This window comes from Oncorhynchus keta, chromosome 34, assembly GCF_023373465.1.
Source record: "Oncorhynchus keta strain PuntledgeMale-10-30-2019 chromosome 34, Oket_V2, whole genome shotgun sequence".
Classification (NCBI taxonomy): domain Eukaryota; kingdom Metazoa; phylum Chordata; class Actinopteri; order Salmoniformes; family Salmonidae; genus Oncorhynchus; species Oncorhynchus keta.
The window spans coordinates 43,372,377-43,392,070 of NC_068454.1; the positions used below are offsets into that span (position 1 = coordinate 43,372,377).

At 40.9% G+C, this 19,694-nt stretch overlaps 1 protein-coding gene across 4 annotated transcripts; it reads right to left on the reverse strand.

Moving 5' to 3' along the window:
- Nucleotides 1-10: 10 nt before the first annotated feature.
- On the reverse strand, nt 11-18,433 carry LOC118367181 (gap junction gamma-1 protein-like). Of its 4 annotated transcripts, none has more exons than XM_035750311.2 (3): nt 18,302-18,433; nt 1,893-3,060; nt 11-1,725 (listed from the first exon to the last, which is right to left on the reverse strand). In XM_035750311.2, the coding sequence occupies exons 2-3, from the start codon at nt 3,022-3,024 to the stop codon at nt 1,712-1,714; spliced, it is 1,146 nt and encodes a 381-aa protein (XP_035606204.1). In that variant the 5' UTR covers nt 3,025-3,060; nt 18,302-18,433; the 3' UTR covers nt 11-1,711. The 4 variants fall into 4 exon arrangements, with proteins under 4 accessions (XP_035606204.1, XP_035606201.1, XP_035606203.1 ...); XM_035750308.2 differs by lacking the exon at nt 18,302-18,433 and adding an exon at nt 17,997-18,235; XM_035750310.2 differs by lacking the exon at nt 18,302-18,433 and adding an exon at nt 17,230-17,414.
- Nucleotides 18,434-19,694: the final 1,261 nt, after the last annotated feature.

The following is a 19,694-nucleotide window of genomic DNA, read 5'->3' on the forward strand; positions in this document are numbered from 1 at the left end:
ACAGGAGACATGGATTTATTAGGAAAATTTATTTAAGAAATTGAGCACAAAAATACTATTCATACAAAAGTATTTAAACAAATTGTTTGAGATGACAGTTGACACTTAATGGCACTGCTGATATAATGTGTGCACTGATGGCATCATAAGATCACATTCAAGGCATTGGGTCATTTCAACCATAAAAAAAGATAACAATGATAACATTTACAACAGTCAGAGACTGCAGCATGGGGGTCATTATTAACAGCTTGAAGGCTTTTGAATGTTACTTGCATCAATGCCTCAATAATGAACACTGAACCGAGCATACATTTTGAATTGCATAGAGTTGTAACACAGAGCCACAAATCTACATGTCCCAATTTCAGGAGAAATCACTGAACAAAACCATATAGAAAAATAACCCTGAATTGTGGGGGTCTTGAATTACTTTCTGAAAATGCTATTCGACAGAGTAAATGCGTCGTTTGTATATAGATATTTTTTAAATCTTGGGTCTCTGGTTCATGTTCAGTAGGCACAAAACAGGACGGGAGAGGTACTACAGGAACTTACCCTATAAGAAGGATTAATTACATTTTCCCTTTCAAAACATTGCTATGTTGTGCGCTACTGAACAAGACCCAGAGTTCAACTGGTGTATGGCATAGATACGTTACCCACAAATCGTGGATAGTCCTCAATGATGGAAAATAACTCCAAATCTGTTGAGTCCCTCAGTTAATGTAGAAATCCCAAAAAGACAACAGTAAACTTCATAGTTACAATTTGGCCATCCTGACCTTAAAGGTTTAATCTTGCAATGTCGTCCAAACACTTTCCATGTTACACTTAACAAAATGGAAGAAATCAGTATTAAAAGCATGTTTAACATTACCAGACAAGATAACAATTCACATGAATTCAAGCATTACCCAGGTTTTTTTTTTTTTTTTTAATCCTTTGGACAAAGGTGCCAAAATAGGCTTCCAGTTCCCAGACTTGGCAACAGTCAGATTTATGGGAAGGGGTAGGTTCATGATGAAAGTAGGTTAGTTCTCTTTCTGCAAACTACATATTGCTGTGCTACAACTCAAATGTAACTGTTGTTTCTGGTGGTTGACCCAAAATAGTTAACCATTTGCTCATTGTAAGCTGTTGCACATAGAAGACAGTTATTCACTCCATAATATCACTTCTAACACCAACTATTACCATACCAGTTAACATCCCCAAACACCGACTCACTGTGGTTCCCTATTCCTCACAAAACACACACACACAAAAAAATTACACATTGACATGGTTTTGCGACACGCTTGGGTTGCCCATACCTTAGAATGGCTGAAATGTAAACTCCAGTTTTAGGTTGAAGGCAAACTTAAGATTGACCTCTAAAAACTCCAGCAGAGGGAAAAACTACAAACAAGAGGAAACACTAGTATTCCCCCCCCAAAAAAACAGCACAGCTACCCTGAGACAAATAGGAATGTTCTGAAAACTAGTTTGTGGACACTTTGGATCTTCAGATGTGCTCAAGTATAGCTGGGTAGGAAGGCGCTGCTCGTTAAGTTTGGCATGTTTCCCTTGAACGTTCACTGGCCTCAACACTGACAGAAAGATGGATTCATCCTCCTCAAGTCACATCCCCACACAATGCTCCCTGGTACCCCTACTGTCCCAGGTGCAAGAATCTATCCTGAGAGGGCCAGGTGGGCCGATGACGAAGTTATGCTCGTAAACCTGAAGGCAAGGGGAAAACTGTTAAACGTCAGTTTGAAGTATAGAGTAAAATAGTCTACATAACATCCATTCATTGATTCCATCCACTATAAAAAATTAAAACAGATATGCCATGCAAATTACTACTGAAGATGTACTTCTTGTGATGCGTGGCACAGCCTACTCACCTTTCTCACAGGTGCTGCTTTGCTTCTCCTGGGCAAAGTTGAGGCGGTTCTGCTCCACGGCCGTCCCGTTGGACTCGGGGCTGTTGCTCCTCGAAGTGCTGCTGTTGTCCTCATTCTGGTAGGCCAGGTCCAGGTGCTGCTGGGCCAGCTTTAGGTGCCGCCTTAGCCTCTCCAGCTCCCGCTGTGACGCCTCATCCCCAAGCGACTCACGGCCCGAGTCGCCCAGGTTGTAATCCGATTGCATACCTTTTGGGTCCTTCTTCAGCACTGTGTTGTAGCCTGGAGGAGCTGTGGGAACCTGGCGGCCACATAGTGAGGGATGCTGGCTGGCGAGTTGGTGGGGGGTTGGGAGGCGAGGACGAGGACGGCAGAAACAGTCCCGTATGCCGCTATAACCCAGGTGGAGGATCTCCAGCACAGTGAAAAGCAGACAGAGGGCACTCACCGCATACATAATGAACAGGAAGATGGTTTTCTCCGTGGGACGCGACACGAAGCAGTCCACTGTGTGCGGGCAGGGCGAGCGCATGCACACGTACGAGGGAGACACCTCCAGGCCGTAGAGAATGTACTGGCCGAACAGAAAGGAGACCTCGAAAGCAGCACGCGACAGCAGCTGGAACACGTACACCTTCATGAGGCCGTCGCGCTTGATGCGCCGGCGTCCATCGTGCTTCTTGCTAGGCTTCTCCTTCTTCTCCAACTCGATCTCCTCGGAGATCATGGGGTCCTCCTCGCCATTGTCCTCCGCCTCCTCGTAGTTCCGGTTGGTCCCTAGGCTCACCATCGGCATCCTCTTCCCGCGGGGCTTGTACTCATTGTCGTCCATGCGAGCGATTTTGTGCATGGCGAAGCCCAGGTACAGAATAGTGGGGGTGGTGATCATGATCACCTGGAACACCCAGAAGCGGATGTGCGAGAGTGGTGCAAAGGCGTCGTAGCACACATTCTCGCAACCGGGTTGGTGGGTATTGCACACAAACTTGCTCTGTTCATCGTAGTAGATGGACTCGCCTCCCACAGCAGTCAACACAATGCGGAAGACGATAAGCAGTGTGAGCCAGATCTTGCCCACAAAGGTAGAGTGGTTGGAGATCTCGTCCAGGAGACGCGTCAGGAAACTCCAGCTCATGGTGCCTCTGGGGTGGGGGGAGAGAGACTTTCAGATCTATATGGGGGAAAGAGGGAGGGAAAATTAGCAAATTAGACTATTGTATAGGAGCACCTGAAAGTGAGGCAGTATCTAGAATCAATATTTAAATATTAGATTTCTCAAGAAATGTCTAACCAGGCTCTATAATGACATCAGCCTCAACTACCAGAAGCGTGCAGCTCATTGCTGAAGAATGATGAGGGGTTCCTCCTCAGTACGAGAGTTTGCAACAGTGTGAGAGCCAAAGATAAAAATCAGATTCAGTGCCCACAAATACTACAATATGGAAACTGCCTAAATAATATGAAGATAAGACCTTTTGCTTGTAGGGGAGCGGTACATTTACTACACCAACAAACTGAAGTGTGTAGATGTGTTATACACCTGCATGTACCAAACAGGCCTTTTTCTGTTTGACAGTGTAGGCCTCTTTCTATGTAAGAGGACAAAAATGTGGTGATCCATCAGCAAGATATCAGTAATGTCCACCAGGTGGCATTAACAATGTGTCTCAAAGGCCGCTCAGTGTGGATAACAGAAGTTCCCTCTTGAGAAGGCACATGTTCGGGCAAGGATCTGATGCAATAAGGCCTATATCATTCGGCCCAACTGGAATGTCTTATCTCATTAAAACAGCTGTAAGACTAAATCATGTACCAGCTTCCAAGGCATCTAGGGCTACAAACACAAATCAAATTATGTCACATGCGCTGAATGGAACGGTAGTGCTTACTTACAAGCCCTTAATTAACCAACCATGCAATTAAGACAATATTTACTAAATAATGTTATATATATATCATAACATATATATGTATAACAGATGTGTGTATATATATATATATATATAACATATATATATAACAGATATATATATATATATATATATATAATATATATATGTATAACAGATGTGTGTATATATATATAATATATATATGTATAATAGATGTGTATATATAACAGATATATATATATATATATATATATAACATATATATGTATAACAGATGTGTGTATATATATATATATATATATATATAACATATATATGTATAACAGATGTGTGTGTATATATATATATATATATATAACATATATATGTATAACAGATGTGTGTATATATATATATATATATATATATATATAACATATATATGTATAACAGATGTGTGTATATATATATATATATATATATAACATATATATGTATAACAGATGTGTGTATATATATATATATATAACATATATATGTATAACAGATGTGTGTATATATATATATATATATATATATATATATATATATATACACACACACACACACACACACATCTGTTATACATATATATGTTATACATATATATATGCTATATACAGGGGGTACCGGTACAGAGTCAGTGTTTGGGGGTACAGGTTAGTCAAGGTAATTTGTACGCGTAGGTAGGGGTAAGTGACTATGCATAGATAATAAAAAAGAGTAACAGCAGTGTAAAAACAAGGTTAATTGTTCAGCAGTCTTATGGCTTGGGGGGGGGATGCTTTTAAAGAACCTTTTGGACATAGACTTGGTGCTCACTCCCTTGTTATCAAAGGCAGCGCAGCCCAATTCTGATATTTGTTTTAGAACAATCCCATTAGATATTTTCACCACAGAAATTTTTCAGAGCTGATCATTTGATTTATTGGGATCCCCACAAGCCAGAGCTAATTAACATTTACATACATTAACATGTACTGTGTGTGCATTAATCAGTTACACATAAATGTTAGTACATACACACAAGTAGGTCACATGGGGGAGAGGTGAGGTGTTGCTTTATTTTTATTTAAACCAGGTTTGCTGTTCACTTGCGCTATATAAGATTGGAGTTCCATGCACTCATGGCTCTGTATAACACTGTACATTTCCTAGAAACGTCTTTAGAACCATTGAATCTACACCGAACAAAAATAATCACAACATGTAAGGTTTTGGTCCCATATCTCATGTGCTGAAATAAAACATTCCAGAAATGTTTCATACACACAAAAAGCTTATTTTGCTCAAATTTTGGGCCCAAATTTGTTTACATCCCTGTAGGTGAGCATTTTTCCTTTGCCAAGATAATCCATCCACAAAGCCCTTTTGTTGGGAAAAACTAATTCTGACTGGCTGGGCTTGGCTCCCCAGGGCACCCCTGCCCAGCCATGTGAAATCCATAGATTAGGGCCTAATGAATTTGGACTGAGTAAATGAACTTTAACTCAGTAAAATCTTTGAAATGGTTGCATTTATTTTTATATTCAGTGTATGTATTTTAATTTTTTTTTAAAAGGTATACTTCACCCAAATTACAATTGATTTCCTTACCCTGTAAGCAGTATATGAACAAGGTATGACAGTAGGCAGGCAAAATCATTGTGACATGTACAGAGCACGCGGAAAGTATTCAGGCCCCTTGACTTTTTCTACATTTTGTTACGTTACAGCCTTATTCTAAAATGGAGATGCAAAATTGAGCTCAGGTGTATCCTGTTTCCATTGATCAACCTTGATGTTTCTACAGTCGTGGCCAAACGTTTTGAGAATGACAAATATTTTAAAGTCTGCTGCCTCAGTTAGTATGATGGCAATTTGCATATACTCCAGAATGTTATGAAGAGTGATCAGATGAATTGCAATTCATTGCAAAGTCCCTCTTTGCCATGCAAATGAACTGAATCCCCCAAAAACATTTCCACTGCATTTCAGCCCTGCCACAAAAGGACCAGCTGACATGTCAATGGTGCTCTGGTTTACACAGGTGTGAGTGTTGGCGAGGACAAGGCTCGAGATCACTCTGTCATGCTGATTGAGTTTGAATAAAAGACTGGAAGCTTCAAAAGGAGTGTGGTGCTTGGAATCATTGTTTTTCCTCTGTCAACCATGGTTACTTGCAAGGAAACATGTGCAGTCATCATTGCTTTGCACAAAAAGGGCTTCACAGGAAAGGATATTGCTGCCAGTAAGATTGCACCTAAATCAACCATTTATCAGATCATCAAGAACTTCAAGGAGAGCGGTTCAATTGTTGTGGAGGCTTCAGGGCGCCCAAGAAAGTCCAGCAAGCGCCACGACCGTCTCCTAAAGTTGATTCAGCTGCGGGATTGGGGCACCACCAGTACAGTGCTTGCTCAGGAATGGCAGCATGCAGGTGTGAGTGCATCTGCACGCACAGTGAGGCAAAGATTTTGAGGATGGTGTCAAGGGCAGCAAAGAAGCCATTTCTCTCTAGGAAAAACATCAGGGACAGAATGATATTCTGCAAAAAAGGTACAGGGTTGGACTGCTGAGGACTGGGGAAAAAGTAATTTTCTCTGATGAATCCCCTTTCCGATTGTTTGGGGCATCCGGAAAAAAAGCTTGTCCGGAGAAGACAAGGTGAGCGCAACCATCAGTCCTGTGTAATGCCAACAGTAAAACATTCTGAGACCATTCATGTGTGGGGTTGCTTCTCAGCCAAGGGAGAGGGCTCACTCACAATTTTGCCTGAGAACACAGCCATGAATAAAGAGTGGTACCAACACATCCTCTGAGAGCAACTTCTCCCAACCATCCAGGAACAGTTTGGTGAAGAACAAAGCCTTTTCCAGCATGATGGAGCACCTTGCCATAAGGCAAAAGTGATAACTAAGTGGCTCAGGGAACAAAACATTGATATTTTGGGTCCAAGGCCATGAAACTCCCCAGACCTTAATCCCATTGAGAACTTGTGATCAATCCTCAAGAGGAGGGTGGGTAAATAAAACCCCACAAATTCTGACAAAGTCCAAGCATTGATTATGCAAGAATGGGCTGCCATCAGTCAGGATGTGGCCCCGAAGTTAATTGACAGCATGCCAGGGTGGATTGCAGAGGTCTTGAAAAAAAAGGGTCAACACTGCAAATATTGACTCTTTGCATCAACTTCATGTAATTGTCAATACAAGCCTTCGGCACTTATGAAATGCTTGTAATTATACTTCAGTATTCCAAAGTAACATTTGACAAAAATATCTAAAGACACTGAAGCAGCAAACTTTGTGAAAATGAATGTGTCATTTTCAACTTTTGGCCAGAACTGTACAACTTGACTGGAGTCCATTTGTGGTAAATTCAATTTGGGATGATTTGGAAAGGCACACACCTGTCTTTATAAGGTCCCACAGTTGACATTGCATGTCAGAGCAAACACCAAGCCATGAGGTCAAAGGAATTGTCCGTAGAGCTCAGGGCCAGGATTGTGTCGAGGCACAGATTTGGGGAAGGGTGCCAAAACATTTCTGCAGCATTGAATGTCCCCAAGAACACAGTGGCCTCCATCATTCTTAAAAGGAAAAGGTTTTGAACCACCAAGACTCTTGCTTGAGTTGGCCACCCAGCCAAACTGAGCAATACATTTGCAAGAATTTCTCAAAGCAAGATTTTTGCTTTGTCATTATGGGGTATTGTGTGTAGATTGATTTAATAAAATATGTTATAATAAAGGCTGTAATGTAACCAAATGTGGAAAAAGGCATGGGGTCTGAATACTTTCCGACTGCAGTGTGTGTAGATATATAAAATACACTGACATTGCTCAGATCTAATATTTCTAAATTAGATTTTACTTTTTAGATGCATGTGTATTGTTAGATATTACTCCACTGTTGGAGTTAGGAACACAAGCATTTTGCAACAACCGTAATAACATATGCTAAATATGTGTATGCGACCAATACAATCTTATTTGACTTTCGCCACACTGCTCATAAAGACCAAAACATGTTTACCTGACACACCATCTACTACTTTTTCCTTCAGGTGAATACATCTCAATTTTCCATGTATTGCACTTGCAGTTTGTGGGGTATTAGCATTAGCGTTCTCCTCTACCCTGGCAGTCTCTCTGTCACAGTCTCATTTGCAGATGGGTTAAAGCACCCTAGCAGTGTTCATTGTGTTAATTAACTGGTCATTGTTTATTTTGGCTAGCCATTCCATTCAGTCAAGCTTTTCCCTTTTAAAATTCCTGTGGATTAAAACGTAACCCAGCAACGAAAATGCCACGGACAGCTACTCCTGCCACACACACCCTCGCCGTTCTGTCTGCAGACAGGCAGAGAGAAAGCTTATAGTTTGGACAGTTTGGAGGATGGATGAGATGTTTCTGATAATCACAGCGAGTCTAATTAAATTTGGAACTTAAAATTGAATGCCATTACTGAAACAAATAAAAAACAGATTCTCCCTTCAAGTTGATTCTGACCAGGCCAAAGAAATTACAAGACTGATAGGTAGGCTGTTTATATTTGTTTACAGTCTTTGATTTGTAGCCGCCCATTCTTGGTGGTTAAGAATAGGGGATTCAGCAACTCGTAAAAAAACTCAGACATTCCCTCTAGCATTATTATTTTTAGCACACGGGTAGTACCCACTCTTTTTAAGCAATCCAAAGCTTTCAATAAATTGGCCACTGCATCCTGTGATGCGCTTACTTCTTAGGGATAGCGTCCTTTTTCCAATTTTCACCTAAAATGACATACACAAATCTAACTGCCTATAGCTCAGGCCCTGAAGCAAGGATATGCATATTCTTGGTACCATTTGAAAAGAAACATTTTGAAATTTGTGGAAATGTCAATTGAATGTCGGAGAATGACACAATAGATCTGGTAGAAGAAAATACTAGGGAGAAAAACAACCGTTTCTTTTGTAATTATTTTTCTACCACCATCTTTGAAATGCACCAGAAAGGTTGTAATACCGATGGTGTCCACGAGGGCAGCAGTGCATGTGCAAAGTTTCAGACTAATAACTTGAAGTATGAGCAAGCTACATGACAAATCGTGTGAAGTCACCTAGGTGGCCTTCACGATTTGCCAAAATGGACATTTAGATTACATTTTTCTGCAAGAATATCGTCAAATCTGTATACTTGGACATTGATTGAGCTTTTCCAGTATTAGTAGCCATATTGTAAGTTTTCATAACTCTCCATATTCTTGTCCAAAAGGAAAATGCTTGCAAAATTGTGCAACAGATACAGGGTTTCCACATACTCCCGTAAAACCAAGCTCATTAGCTATCTAGCTAGCTTTGTTTGACCCCGATTGGTGCTTATTTGACAAAGTAACAGTCAAAACAAGTGAACACCGCCCGTGTCATCGGCGCGCCATAAAGGTGTCGCTCTCAGACTAAATTTAGTGTCATAGGATATACTACACTCCTAATGATATAGTGAAGTCTGGTTACGTTCTAGGATCTCTGAGCAATAAATACAAACGTAATTTGACTGGTTGAAACAACGTTTAGGGTTAGATTTTCACAGATACTTTTCTTTGCAAATTGAACAAGTGGAAATACAAAATCAAATTGTGCATGCTATATGGACCTTTTTTAGGATATGAAAAAGGATTTTATCGAACAAAGCGACACTTCATGTCATCTCTGGGACTATTGGGATGATACGTTCTGAAATCTTGCTCTGATTTAAGTACACATTTCATCTTCAGAGGTAAATTTATCAAACCTGTCGCGGTGAGAAAAAAAAAGTGTGTTTTGAGCTCTCCTCAAACAGTAGCATGGTATTTTTCACAGTAAAGGCTACTGTAAATTGGACAGTGCGGTTATATTAACAAGAATTTAAAGCTTTCAGCCGATATAAGCCACTTATGTGGACCAGCATTTTCACTTTTGGATAAATAGCGTGCCCAGAGTAAACTGCCTCCTCAGTCCCAGATGCTAATATATGCATATTGTTATTAGTATTGGATAGAAAACACTCTGAAGTTTCTAAAACTGTTTGAATGATGTCTGTGAGTATAACAGAACTCATATGTCAGGAAATCCCTGAGGAAAAATCCAAATAGGAAGTGGGAAATCTGAGCCCCTATCGAATACACAGTGGGATATGGGTCATTTTGCACTTCCTAAGGCTTCCACTAGATGTCAACCAACTTTAGAACGTTGTTTCAGGCTTCTACTGTGAAGGGGGCCGTATGAGAGGGGATTGAGTCAGAGGTCTGGCAGCAGCCTCGATCTCAGTCACACGCATTTCACATGAGAGGTAGCTCTCGTTCCATTGCTTTTCTCCAGACATTGGAATTCTCCGGTTAGAACATTAATAAAAACATCATAAAGGTTGATTCTATACTTAGTTTGACAAGTTTCTACGTCCTTTAATATAACTTTTTGAACTTTTCAGTCGGCGTTCGGCTGGACCTAAACGCGCTTATGGATTTGTTTACCAAATGCCCTAACAAAAGAAGCTATTGACATAAATGATGGATTTCATGGAACAAATCAAACATTTGTCGAACTGGAATTCCTGGGAGTGCATTCTGATGAAGATCATCAAAAGTGAATATTCATAATGCTATTTCTGACTGATGTTGACTGCGCAACATGGTGGATATTTCTTTTGGTCGTTTTGGGCTCTGAGCACCGTATTCAGATAATGCTTTTTACGTAATATATTTTTTTAACGTAATATATATTTTTTTAACCTCATAGTCCGCCCCATCCCGCATGCGGTCGCGTTACTACAGCCTCAAGCTCATTACCATAACGCAACGTTAGCGATTTCTAAAAACCCTGTCGTCTCAGATTTTCAAAATATGCTTTAGAACCAGAGAAAATCAATAATTTGTGTAAGAGTGGTGATAGCTAGCTTAGCATTTAGCGTTAGCATTTAGCACGCAACATATTCACAAAAAACAGCAAAGGGATCAAATAAAATAATTTACCTTTGAAGAACTTCAGGTGTTTCAATGAGGAGACTCAGTTACATAGCAGATGTCCAGTTTTTCCTGAAAGATTCTTGTGTAGGACACAACGTTCCGTTTTGTTACTATGCATTTGGCTACCGAAACTAACCGAAAATTCAGTCACCTACACGTCAAACTTTTTTCCGAATAAATAACTCCATAATATCGACTGAAACATGGAAAACGTTGTTTGAATCAATCCTCAAGGTGTTTTGTCATATATCTCTTCATTGAAATGCCGTCCCTGGAAGCCTGCATTCTTCTCTGATTCGGATGGAAAAATACTGGTAGCTGACTTTTGCGCACCAATTTCCACGCAGACACTGTGCGGGACACTTGGCAATTGTAGTCTCTTATGGTCAATCTTCCAATGATATGCCTACAAATACGTCACAATGCTGCAGACACCTTGGGGAAACAAGAGAAAGTGTCCGTTCATTCCTGTCGCATTCACAGCCATATAAGGCGATCATGGAAAACGTAGCCTCAGAAATCCTGTTCATTTCCTGGTCGGTCAAACATCTTGGTTTTGCCTGAAGCATTTGTTCTAGGGCACTCACAGTGAAAATCTTTGCAGTTATGGAAACGTAAGAGTGTCTTCTTTCCAAAACTATCAATTCCAAGCATAGTCGAGCATCTTTTCGTGACAAAATATTGCGCTTAAAACGGGCATGTCTTTTTATCCAAAAATGAAATACTGCCCCTATAGGACTAACAGGTTAAAGACACATTTCTCTTGGAACTACCCATCCCGGATCCGGGAGAATTGTCATCAACTACACTCATTAGCACGCTAACCAAGGTTGCCAGGTGCATGGTGTTTCCTCCGATACATTGGTGCGGCTGGCTTCCGGGTTGGATGCGCGCTGTGTTAAGAAGCAGTGCGGCTTGGTTGGGTTGTATATCGGAGGACGCATGACTTTCAACCTTTGTCTCTCCCGAGCCCGTACGAGAGTTGTAGTAATGAGACAAGATAGTAGCTACTAAAAACGATTGGATACCATGAAATTGGGGAGAAAAAGGGGTATAAATTTAAAATAAAATAAAAAGGCTAGTTGAAGTTTGGTAGCCGAAGTCTACACCCCTTCGTCTGTGATTGGTCAACAATACTACTCCTAGTAGGAGTGGGAACTATGGACATTGTTTTCATTCAACGAGACGACTAATTTACTGCACCAAACATCTTAGATGTAAAAAATAAAAAAGTCAATGTATTATAGATTTATTTATTTCTCTCAGAATTAATTTGAGATAAATGAACACTTTTGAGGAAGTGTACATGGTATACAAAACATTAGGAACACATGCTCTTTCCATGACATAAGGGATCAGAGCTTTCACCTGGTCAGCCTATTGACGTAACCTGTTAATTCCAGGTAGAGCAAACCAAACCTAGTATGCGACACCTTTAGAAGATTCCCCTGGAGGAATTGGGCGATATCCAGATGTTCATATCGTCCTTGTCTCATGCCCAGGATTTATGGTATTATTGGCTTTGTACACAAGTGGGTGTCCCCCCCCAAAAAGGGAAATTAGGTGTCTACCAGAATGCTACCCAATGTAGCACAAGTAATAGCAAATTTCCATTGAGCCTGCTATCAAAATGTTAAAGACCTAAAATGATTTAACGAATTGCAAAGACAGGTAATCCAGCTACCGAATGTAATTTTTGGTGAGTTACAAGCAAATGTGAACGAGAGACATTGTGCAAATGAACAAAGTTGAGACACATGCTTGTCTGAAGGAAGAACAGTACCTGTTCTGGAACAGCATATGTACAAAGCTGTGTCTGTGTGGAGTCTAGAGTCGCTAGGGTAACTGGCCTGCCTGCTCTGCATGGAGAAGAAGCAGACCAGCCAAGAACTGAGAGGAGAATATTGGGGAGGAGCAGACAGGGCGAGAACAGAGAGAAAAAAACAGGGGAAAAAAAAACTCTAGGAAATCAAAAGATAGCAGTGGCAGCTGTAAAGATAACTCATCCAAAGGCCGTTGACTTCGAAAACATGGCAGAAAGCTAACACAATATGATGCCCCATCACCTTATTAATTCAGCTACTTACATAACTAGCAAGTTAAACTTAGGGGTAGCGTTAACGCAGAATTCTTCAATTTTTCACGTATGACAACATATCTTGCTGTGTTTTGTAAACTGCGATCTAAAATGCTTCTACTGTAATTTCATCAGACTCATGTTGTGCTTCAGTTGCACTTCTCCACTCAGATGAGAATTTGCGACGATTCTCTGACTGATGTACTTTTCTCCCGTGCTTTTCTCGGGGTAGCCAACATACATTTCTCTGATAAAATGCCAGATTAACTTTAAGAAAAACATTAGGAAATATAGCTTGCTACATTCTTTCTATGAAGTATGATGGCACGCATCGTTTTCGCAGCAACAAAAATACATTGCTTTTTAATTGTATGCTCACTTGTGTGGCTGCCAGCCAAATAGCGTTGCACTTCTGTCGTCATCTGATAAAAATACCATTTCTGCCGAATGTGTTGCACTAATGTATTTTCTGTGAATGGAAACTACAGTTGCACGTCCCCGATCACCATTTAACCAACAACAACAAAAAAACGTGACCCCTGTCAATACACCGCTAGACTCACCTGCTCCTGCTTTCTCCCTTTGTGCTATTCACAAACAAACAAACAAACAAACAAACATGTGACCTGCTGAACTGCTCTGGGGAACTACGGTAAACTTCATAATACAAAATAATGTGACAGGTCAAATTTAGAACGCAATATGCAAGTATTCACTTAAAGTATTACAAATATGAAAATGTATTGAAAAACCATCAATTGGCTATTTCCAAATACCCTGGTATATAAGGTACACCACCCAAGTCGAATTGAATCCACCACTTTCATTAGCCCAGATCCATAAGCTACATTAAATTCACCTTGTTTGGACATTGGCAATTTAGCACTAGGTTAATTAGGCTGTAACACTGAAAAGGCACGTTTAGCATTCATTTTGGGAGGGTGACCTGATAACTGTATTATCAACATTATTTTGCCCAAACAGAGTGTAAACCCAAATGTGTAACTGATTCTAGTGTTGTATTTATTTACTGCCATTTTACCAGGTAAATTGACTGAGAACACATTCTCATTTACAGCAACAACCTTGAATTGTTATAGGGGAGAGGAGGGGGATGAATGAGCCGATTGGGAGTTGGGGATGATTCGGTGACTAGTGTAGGGACAATACACAGATAGATACACACACACACACACACAGTTGAAGTCAGAAGTTTAAATACATTTAAAGTCCATTTTTAAGTCAAATTTAATCCTGGTAAAAATCCCCTGTTTTCAGTCAGTTAGGATCACCACTTTATTTTAAGAATGTGAAATGTCAGAATACTAGTAGAGTGATTTATTTCAGGTTTGATTTATTTCATCACATTCCCAGTGGGTCAGAAGTTTACATACACTCAATTAGTATTTGGTAGTATTGCCTTTAAATTGTTTAACTTGGGTCAAACGTTTCTGTTAGCCTTCCACAAGCTTCCCACAATAAGTTGGGTGAATTTTGGCCCATTCCTCCTGACAGAGCTGGTGTAACTGAGTCAGGTTTGTAAGGTCTCCTTGCTTGCACACACTTTTTCAGTTCTGCCCACAAATTTTCTATAGGATTGAAGTCAGGGCTTTGTGATGGCCACTCCAATCCCTTGACTATATTGTCCTTAAGCCATTTTTGCCACAACTTTTGAACTATGCTTGGGGTCATTGTCCATTTGGGAAGACCCATTTGCGACCAAGCTTTCACTTCTCGACTGATATCTTGAGATGTTGCTTCAATATATCCACATAATTTTCTTTCCTCATGATACCATCTATTTTGTGAAGTGCACCAGTCCCTCCAGCAGCAAAGCACCCCCACAACATGATGCTGCCACTCCCTTGCTTCACGGTTGGGATGGTATTCTTCAGCTTCCAAGCCTCCCCCTTTCCCCCCCAAACAGAACAATGGTCATTATGGCTAAACAGTTCTATTTTTGTTTCATCAGACCAGAGGACATTTCTCCAAAATTAAAATCTTCATCCCCATGTGCAGTTGCAAACCGTAGTCTGGCTTTTTTATGGCGGTTTTGGAGCAGTGGCTTCTTCCTTGCTGAGCGGCCTTTCAGTTTATGTCGATATAGGGCTCGTTTTACTATGGATATAGATACTTTATACCCGTTTCCTCCAGCATCTTCACACGGTCCTTTGCTGTTGTTCTGGGATTGATTTGCACTTTTCGCACCAAAGTACATTCATCTCTAAGAGACAGAAAGCGTGTCCTTCCTAAGCTGTATGATGGCTGCGATTTCCATGGTGTTTGCGTATTATTGTTTGTACAGATGAACGAGGTACCTTCAGGCATTTGGAAATAGCTCCCAAGGATGAACCAGACTTGTGGAGGTCTACAATGTTCTGAGGTTTTGGCTGATTTCTTTTGATTTTCCCATGATGTCAAGCAAAGAGGCAGGGAGTTTGAAGGTAGGCCTTGAAATACATCCACAGGTACACCTCCAATTGACATAGGCTAATTTACATAATTTATCAGAAGCTTCTCAAGCCATGACTTAATTTTCTGGAATTTTCCAAGCTGTTTAAAGGCACAGTCAACTTAGTGTATGTAAACTTCTGAACCCCTGGAATTGTGATACAGACAGATTGAATTATAAGTGAAGTAATGTAAATAATTGTTGGAAAAATTACTTGTGCCATGCACAAAGTAGATGTCCTAACCCGACTTGCCAAAACTGTAGCTTGTGAACAAGACATTTGTGGAATGGTTGAAAAACTAGTTCATGACTCCACCCACACACCCCTTCAAATTAGTGTATTTGGCTATTTCAGACACACCCGTTGCTGACAGCTGTATAAAATTGAGCACACATACATGCAATCTCCATAGACAAACAGTGGCAGTAGACCACTCTTACTGAAGAGCTCAGTGACTCAATGTGGCACCGTCATAGGATGCCACCTTTCCAACAAGTCAGTTTGTCAAATTTCTGCTCTGCTTGAGCTGCCCTGGTCAACTGTTAGTGCTATTATTGTGAAGTGGAAATGTTTAGGAGCAACAACAGCTCAGCCGCAGTTTGTTTCAGCACCCTACAGATAAGGGGGGGTTGATCTTGACAAAACATTTATGCATGGAGCTCGCTTTGTGCACAGGGGCATCGTCATGCTGACACAGGAAAGTGCCTTCCCCAAACTGATGCCACAAAGTTGGAAGCACAGAATCGTAGCATTAAGATTTCCCTTCACTGGAACAAAGTTGCCTAGCCCGAACCATGAAAAACATCCTCATACCATTATTCTTCCCCCATCCAATTTTACAGTTGTATTCGGGCAGGTAGTGTTCTTTTGGCATGCACTAAACCCAGATTCGTCCATCGAACTGCCATTTGGTGAAGCACGATTCATCACTCCAGAAAATACGTCTCCACTGCTCCAAAGTACAATGGCGGCGAGCTTTACACCACTCCAGCCGACACGTGGCATTGCATATGAAGATCTTAGGCTTGTGTGCGGCTCCTCGGCCATGGAAACCAATTTCATGAAGCTCCGAACAAACACCTAGACTTTCCACTTCACAATAACAGCACTTCAACGGTTCCACGTTGAAAATCACCGTGCTCTTCAGTAAGGCCATTCTCGTGCCACTGTTTGACTATGGAGGTGGCATGGCTGTGTGCTCGATTTTATTCACCTGTCTGCCAGGGGTGTGGCTGAAATAGCCAAATCCACTCATTTGAAGGGGTGTACCTCTCGGTGGAATTTCCAACAGTCCTATTTTAAAGGGATAGTTCACCCACATTAACTCCATATTGGTGTCTCATAAAAAACATTCCGTGGCATAACGGTCTAAGGCACTGAGTGCCTCAGTGCTAGAGGCTTCACTATAGACCCTGGTTCGATTCCAGGTTGTATCACAACCGGCTGTGATTGGGAGTCCCATAAGGCAGCGCGCAATCGCCCCAGCGTCGTCCGGGTTAGACCGGGGTAGCCTGTCATTGTAAATAAGAATTTGTTCTTAACTGACTTGCCTAGTTAAATTAGAGAGATTAATATTGGCATTTTCTAACTAATTCATTTTCCCCAGTTGCCATTCTCTAAATTTCATGCATACAAAAAAATATCATACCTTCAAACCATGTTGTTGAGTTGTGTTTATTCAACTTTAAAATAAATCTTAAATACACCTGACCTGTGAATTTTAAACATTTCTATTCCACCCTTGTCATGTGCCTAAAACCCCCGCTAGGGGTGACAGCATTGACAATCGCGAAAGGAAACGTCAGATATCTCCAAAAATTGGCAACCCTGCTAAAATATGAAAATATTATTTGTCGTGTCTCAAAATCGATATCCATCTTACCTCATATTGTTTTATTTGATATGAAAGGTGACGAGTTTAATGGTAGGTCAAACCTGTGTGTAGCCTTAATTCTCGCAGAGTATCCAGACTAGGCGACGCGATTTTCCAGATTTTTCGACCACCTTTTTCTTGCCTCCATTGATTTAGTCTCCCTAATTTTGACCATCCTACAAGGGTTACAACCCCAATACATTTCTTACGTATTATGACATGAGATTTTGACCGTTGTTTTTTTAGAGGATTATCCCAATTAACGTTTTTTTTACACCTTGTTCAAAATATGCGTTTCTGATTGGACACCACCTGGGTTCGATCAAACTCAACTCTGGACCTCGATGCCAGTTCCATTGCATTTTTGTTGTTGTTACATTGTTCCCCCTACAAATAAGCGATTTGATTTAGACCTGGTATACCAGGCGTGTGCAATTCAGATAGAACTGAAAACTAGCGGGCTCCGGACCTCGGAGGGTAAGAGTTGAATACCCCTGCCCTCGGTGATGAAATCCACGTTCAGTTGCTTCCATCACTTTCACACAATGAAGGAACAAACTACTGCCCATTCAAGACAATGTAAATTGGTTAGCTTGCTATTTAGCGAGATACCTCTAGTAGCACGAATCAAACAATATGCGGATGTACTAGCTAGCTACTTATCAATATCACATGTTAAACGCAGTACATTTGGAGAAAAATAAAATTGCTTCAAGAGATACATGTATGCAACTAACCTAGCTAAGCGCACAACATTTGTTAAATGGAAAAACAGCCTGGACACATTAACGCTCCGTTTTGTTGCTTGATAAACGTGTGTTAATCTTACCTGGAAGCCGACTGCGTTTCTCAATTCTTTGAATTCAGCCTGTGTTCGAAACCCCCTTCAAAAAATTCGGAACAATTTTCACCTCTTTCTCACCACAATATACAAACGTCTCACTAGTTACACCATGGGATTGGATATAGCACGTGACTGTCTCTCCTCCGTCGCGGTTAAAACATTTTTTTTTAATACGGGACACACAAAGAACCTCACCAAATCCACCTCCCCGTGCGCACCCCACCCCCCTATTCAGGACCTTCTTGTGAAATCTGAGACAAGGATGGTCGACACTCTTCATTCATCATTACCTTAGCCATAGCTTCGAGTTTTTCAGATACATAGTGCCACCGAAACAGATTTAGCCGTGCGAGTAGCCGTTTACTTTGCAACTACACGACAGCAGTGCAATTTCTCAATAAATAATGTTCCCCTCCAGAGTTCATAGCCTGTGGCTAGCCTGGAAGTAAGAGAATGATTTATGATCTCAAACTATGTACACTATCAATAGGAATATTCTATCATATATCCAAAATGTAGAATTTGTACACATTGGTCATAATGAAATGTAGTCACCCCTATGATAGAGATTTAAGAAAAAATCATGGCAATTTCTTTTTTGTGAGTTTTCCGTTAAACCTGCTGTGACAACTGCCTAGTCATGGTATGATAAATTCCTAATGATTAAAGTCTGCTGAGTTTTGCATGCATGCTGGTGATGTGGGCATTTGAAATGGGCTACAATCCTCATTGTTGTGGGATGTACAGCAACAAGCCCTCAGCTGTTATGTTGCACATAGCCTTCCTGTTGGAGTGGGCATTCGGGAGTAGTTGTTATTTGAGACCATTCCTCCTTCACACTGTCTTTCACAAGACAGGGGATGGAATACTTCCATATAACCTTTAAAATCTCCAGTGTCATCAGTTGGCACACTCAGGAAGTAAATCATATGTATTTCACAGTCTTCTGTGAGGTGGAGATGCTGATTCCTGGGTATTTTCATCCTCACAATGACATCATCAACTAGACAGAAATTCCTTAGATTTCTTCTTGATTGGGAACATTCTGTATATTTCCCTCTTAAATTATTTCAGCAATTTAACAGGGGAGCCTACCATTTGGTCGCCAACCAGTCGGTCAATTATCATGGTTTTTGTTGTGCCTCTATTCACAGAACGCAAGCCGACAAGGCACAGTATTGCACATCGCTCTGTAGGCAATTGCAAAGTAAGCAGATGTATTGTGTTCAATAAATTGCTTGCCGAAAGGACTTCATGACTGTGGATGTCAGTTTTGATGTCTGGCCAAGGCGGTTTGGCGCTCAAAGCCCAACATAATGGTCTTCATTGTTTCATGTGTGCTGCAAACAGGTCAGAGATGGAATGTGTCCCCCTTCTTAGGGAGATTTCACAAGTCTGCATTCATTCATGGACTTCAATGTGAGGTCCCCTCGTTAACTATAGTACAAGTCCCCTTTTCACCACAGAGGCAGAAACTGGACAGCAGGAACAAAGAACTTTGAGGTTTTCAAGTTGCTTGCCGATAATGTGTAGACCCTGGACTTGCTCTGAGTTTACTCCAGATTGGAGTGGCCCGACTGCAAATGTTAAATTACTTAAGTATAGCACTGGGTAGAAGTGCTTTGACCAACAGTTGCTTGTTCCACGTGTGCCACTGCGCATAACCTGTGTAGGCTAGTTGTT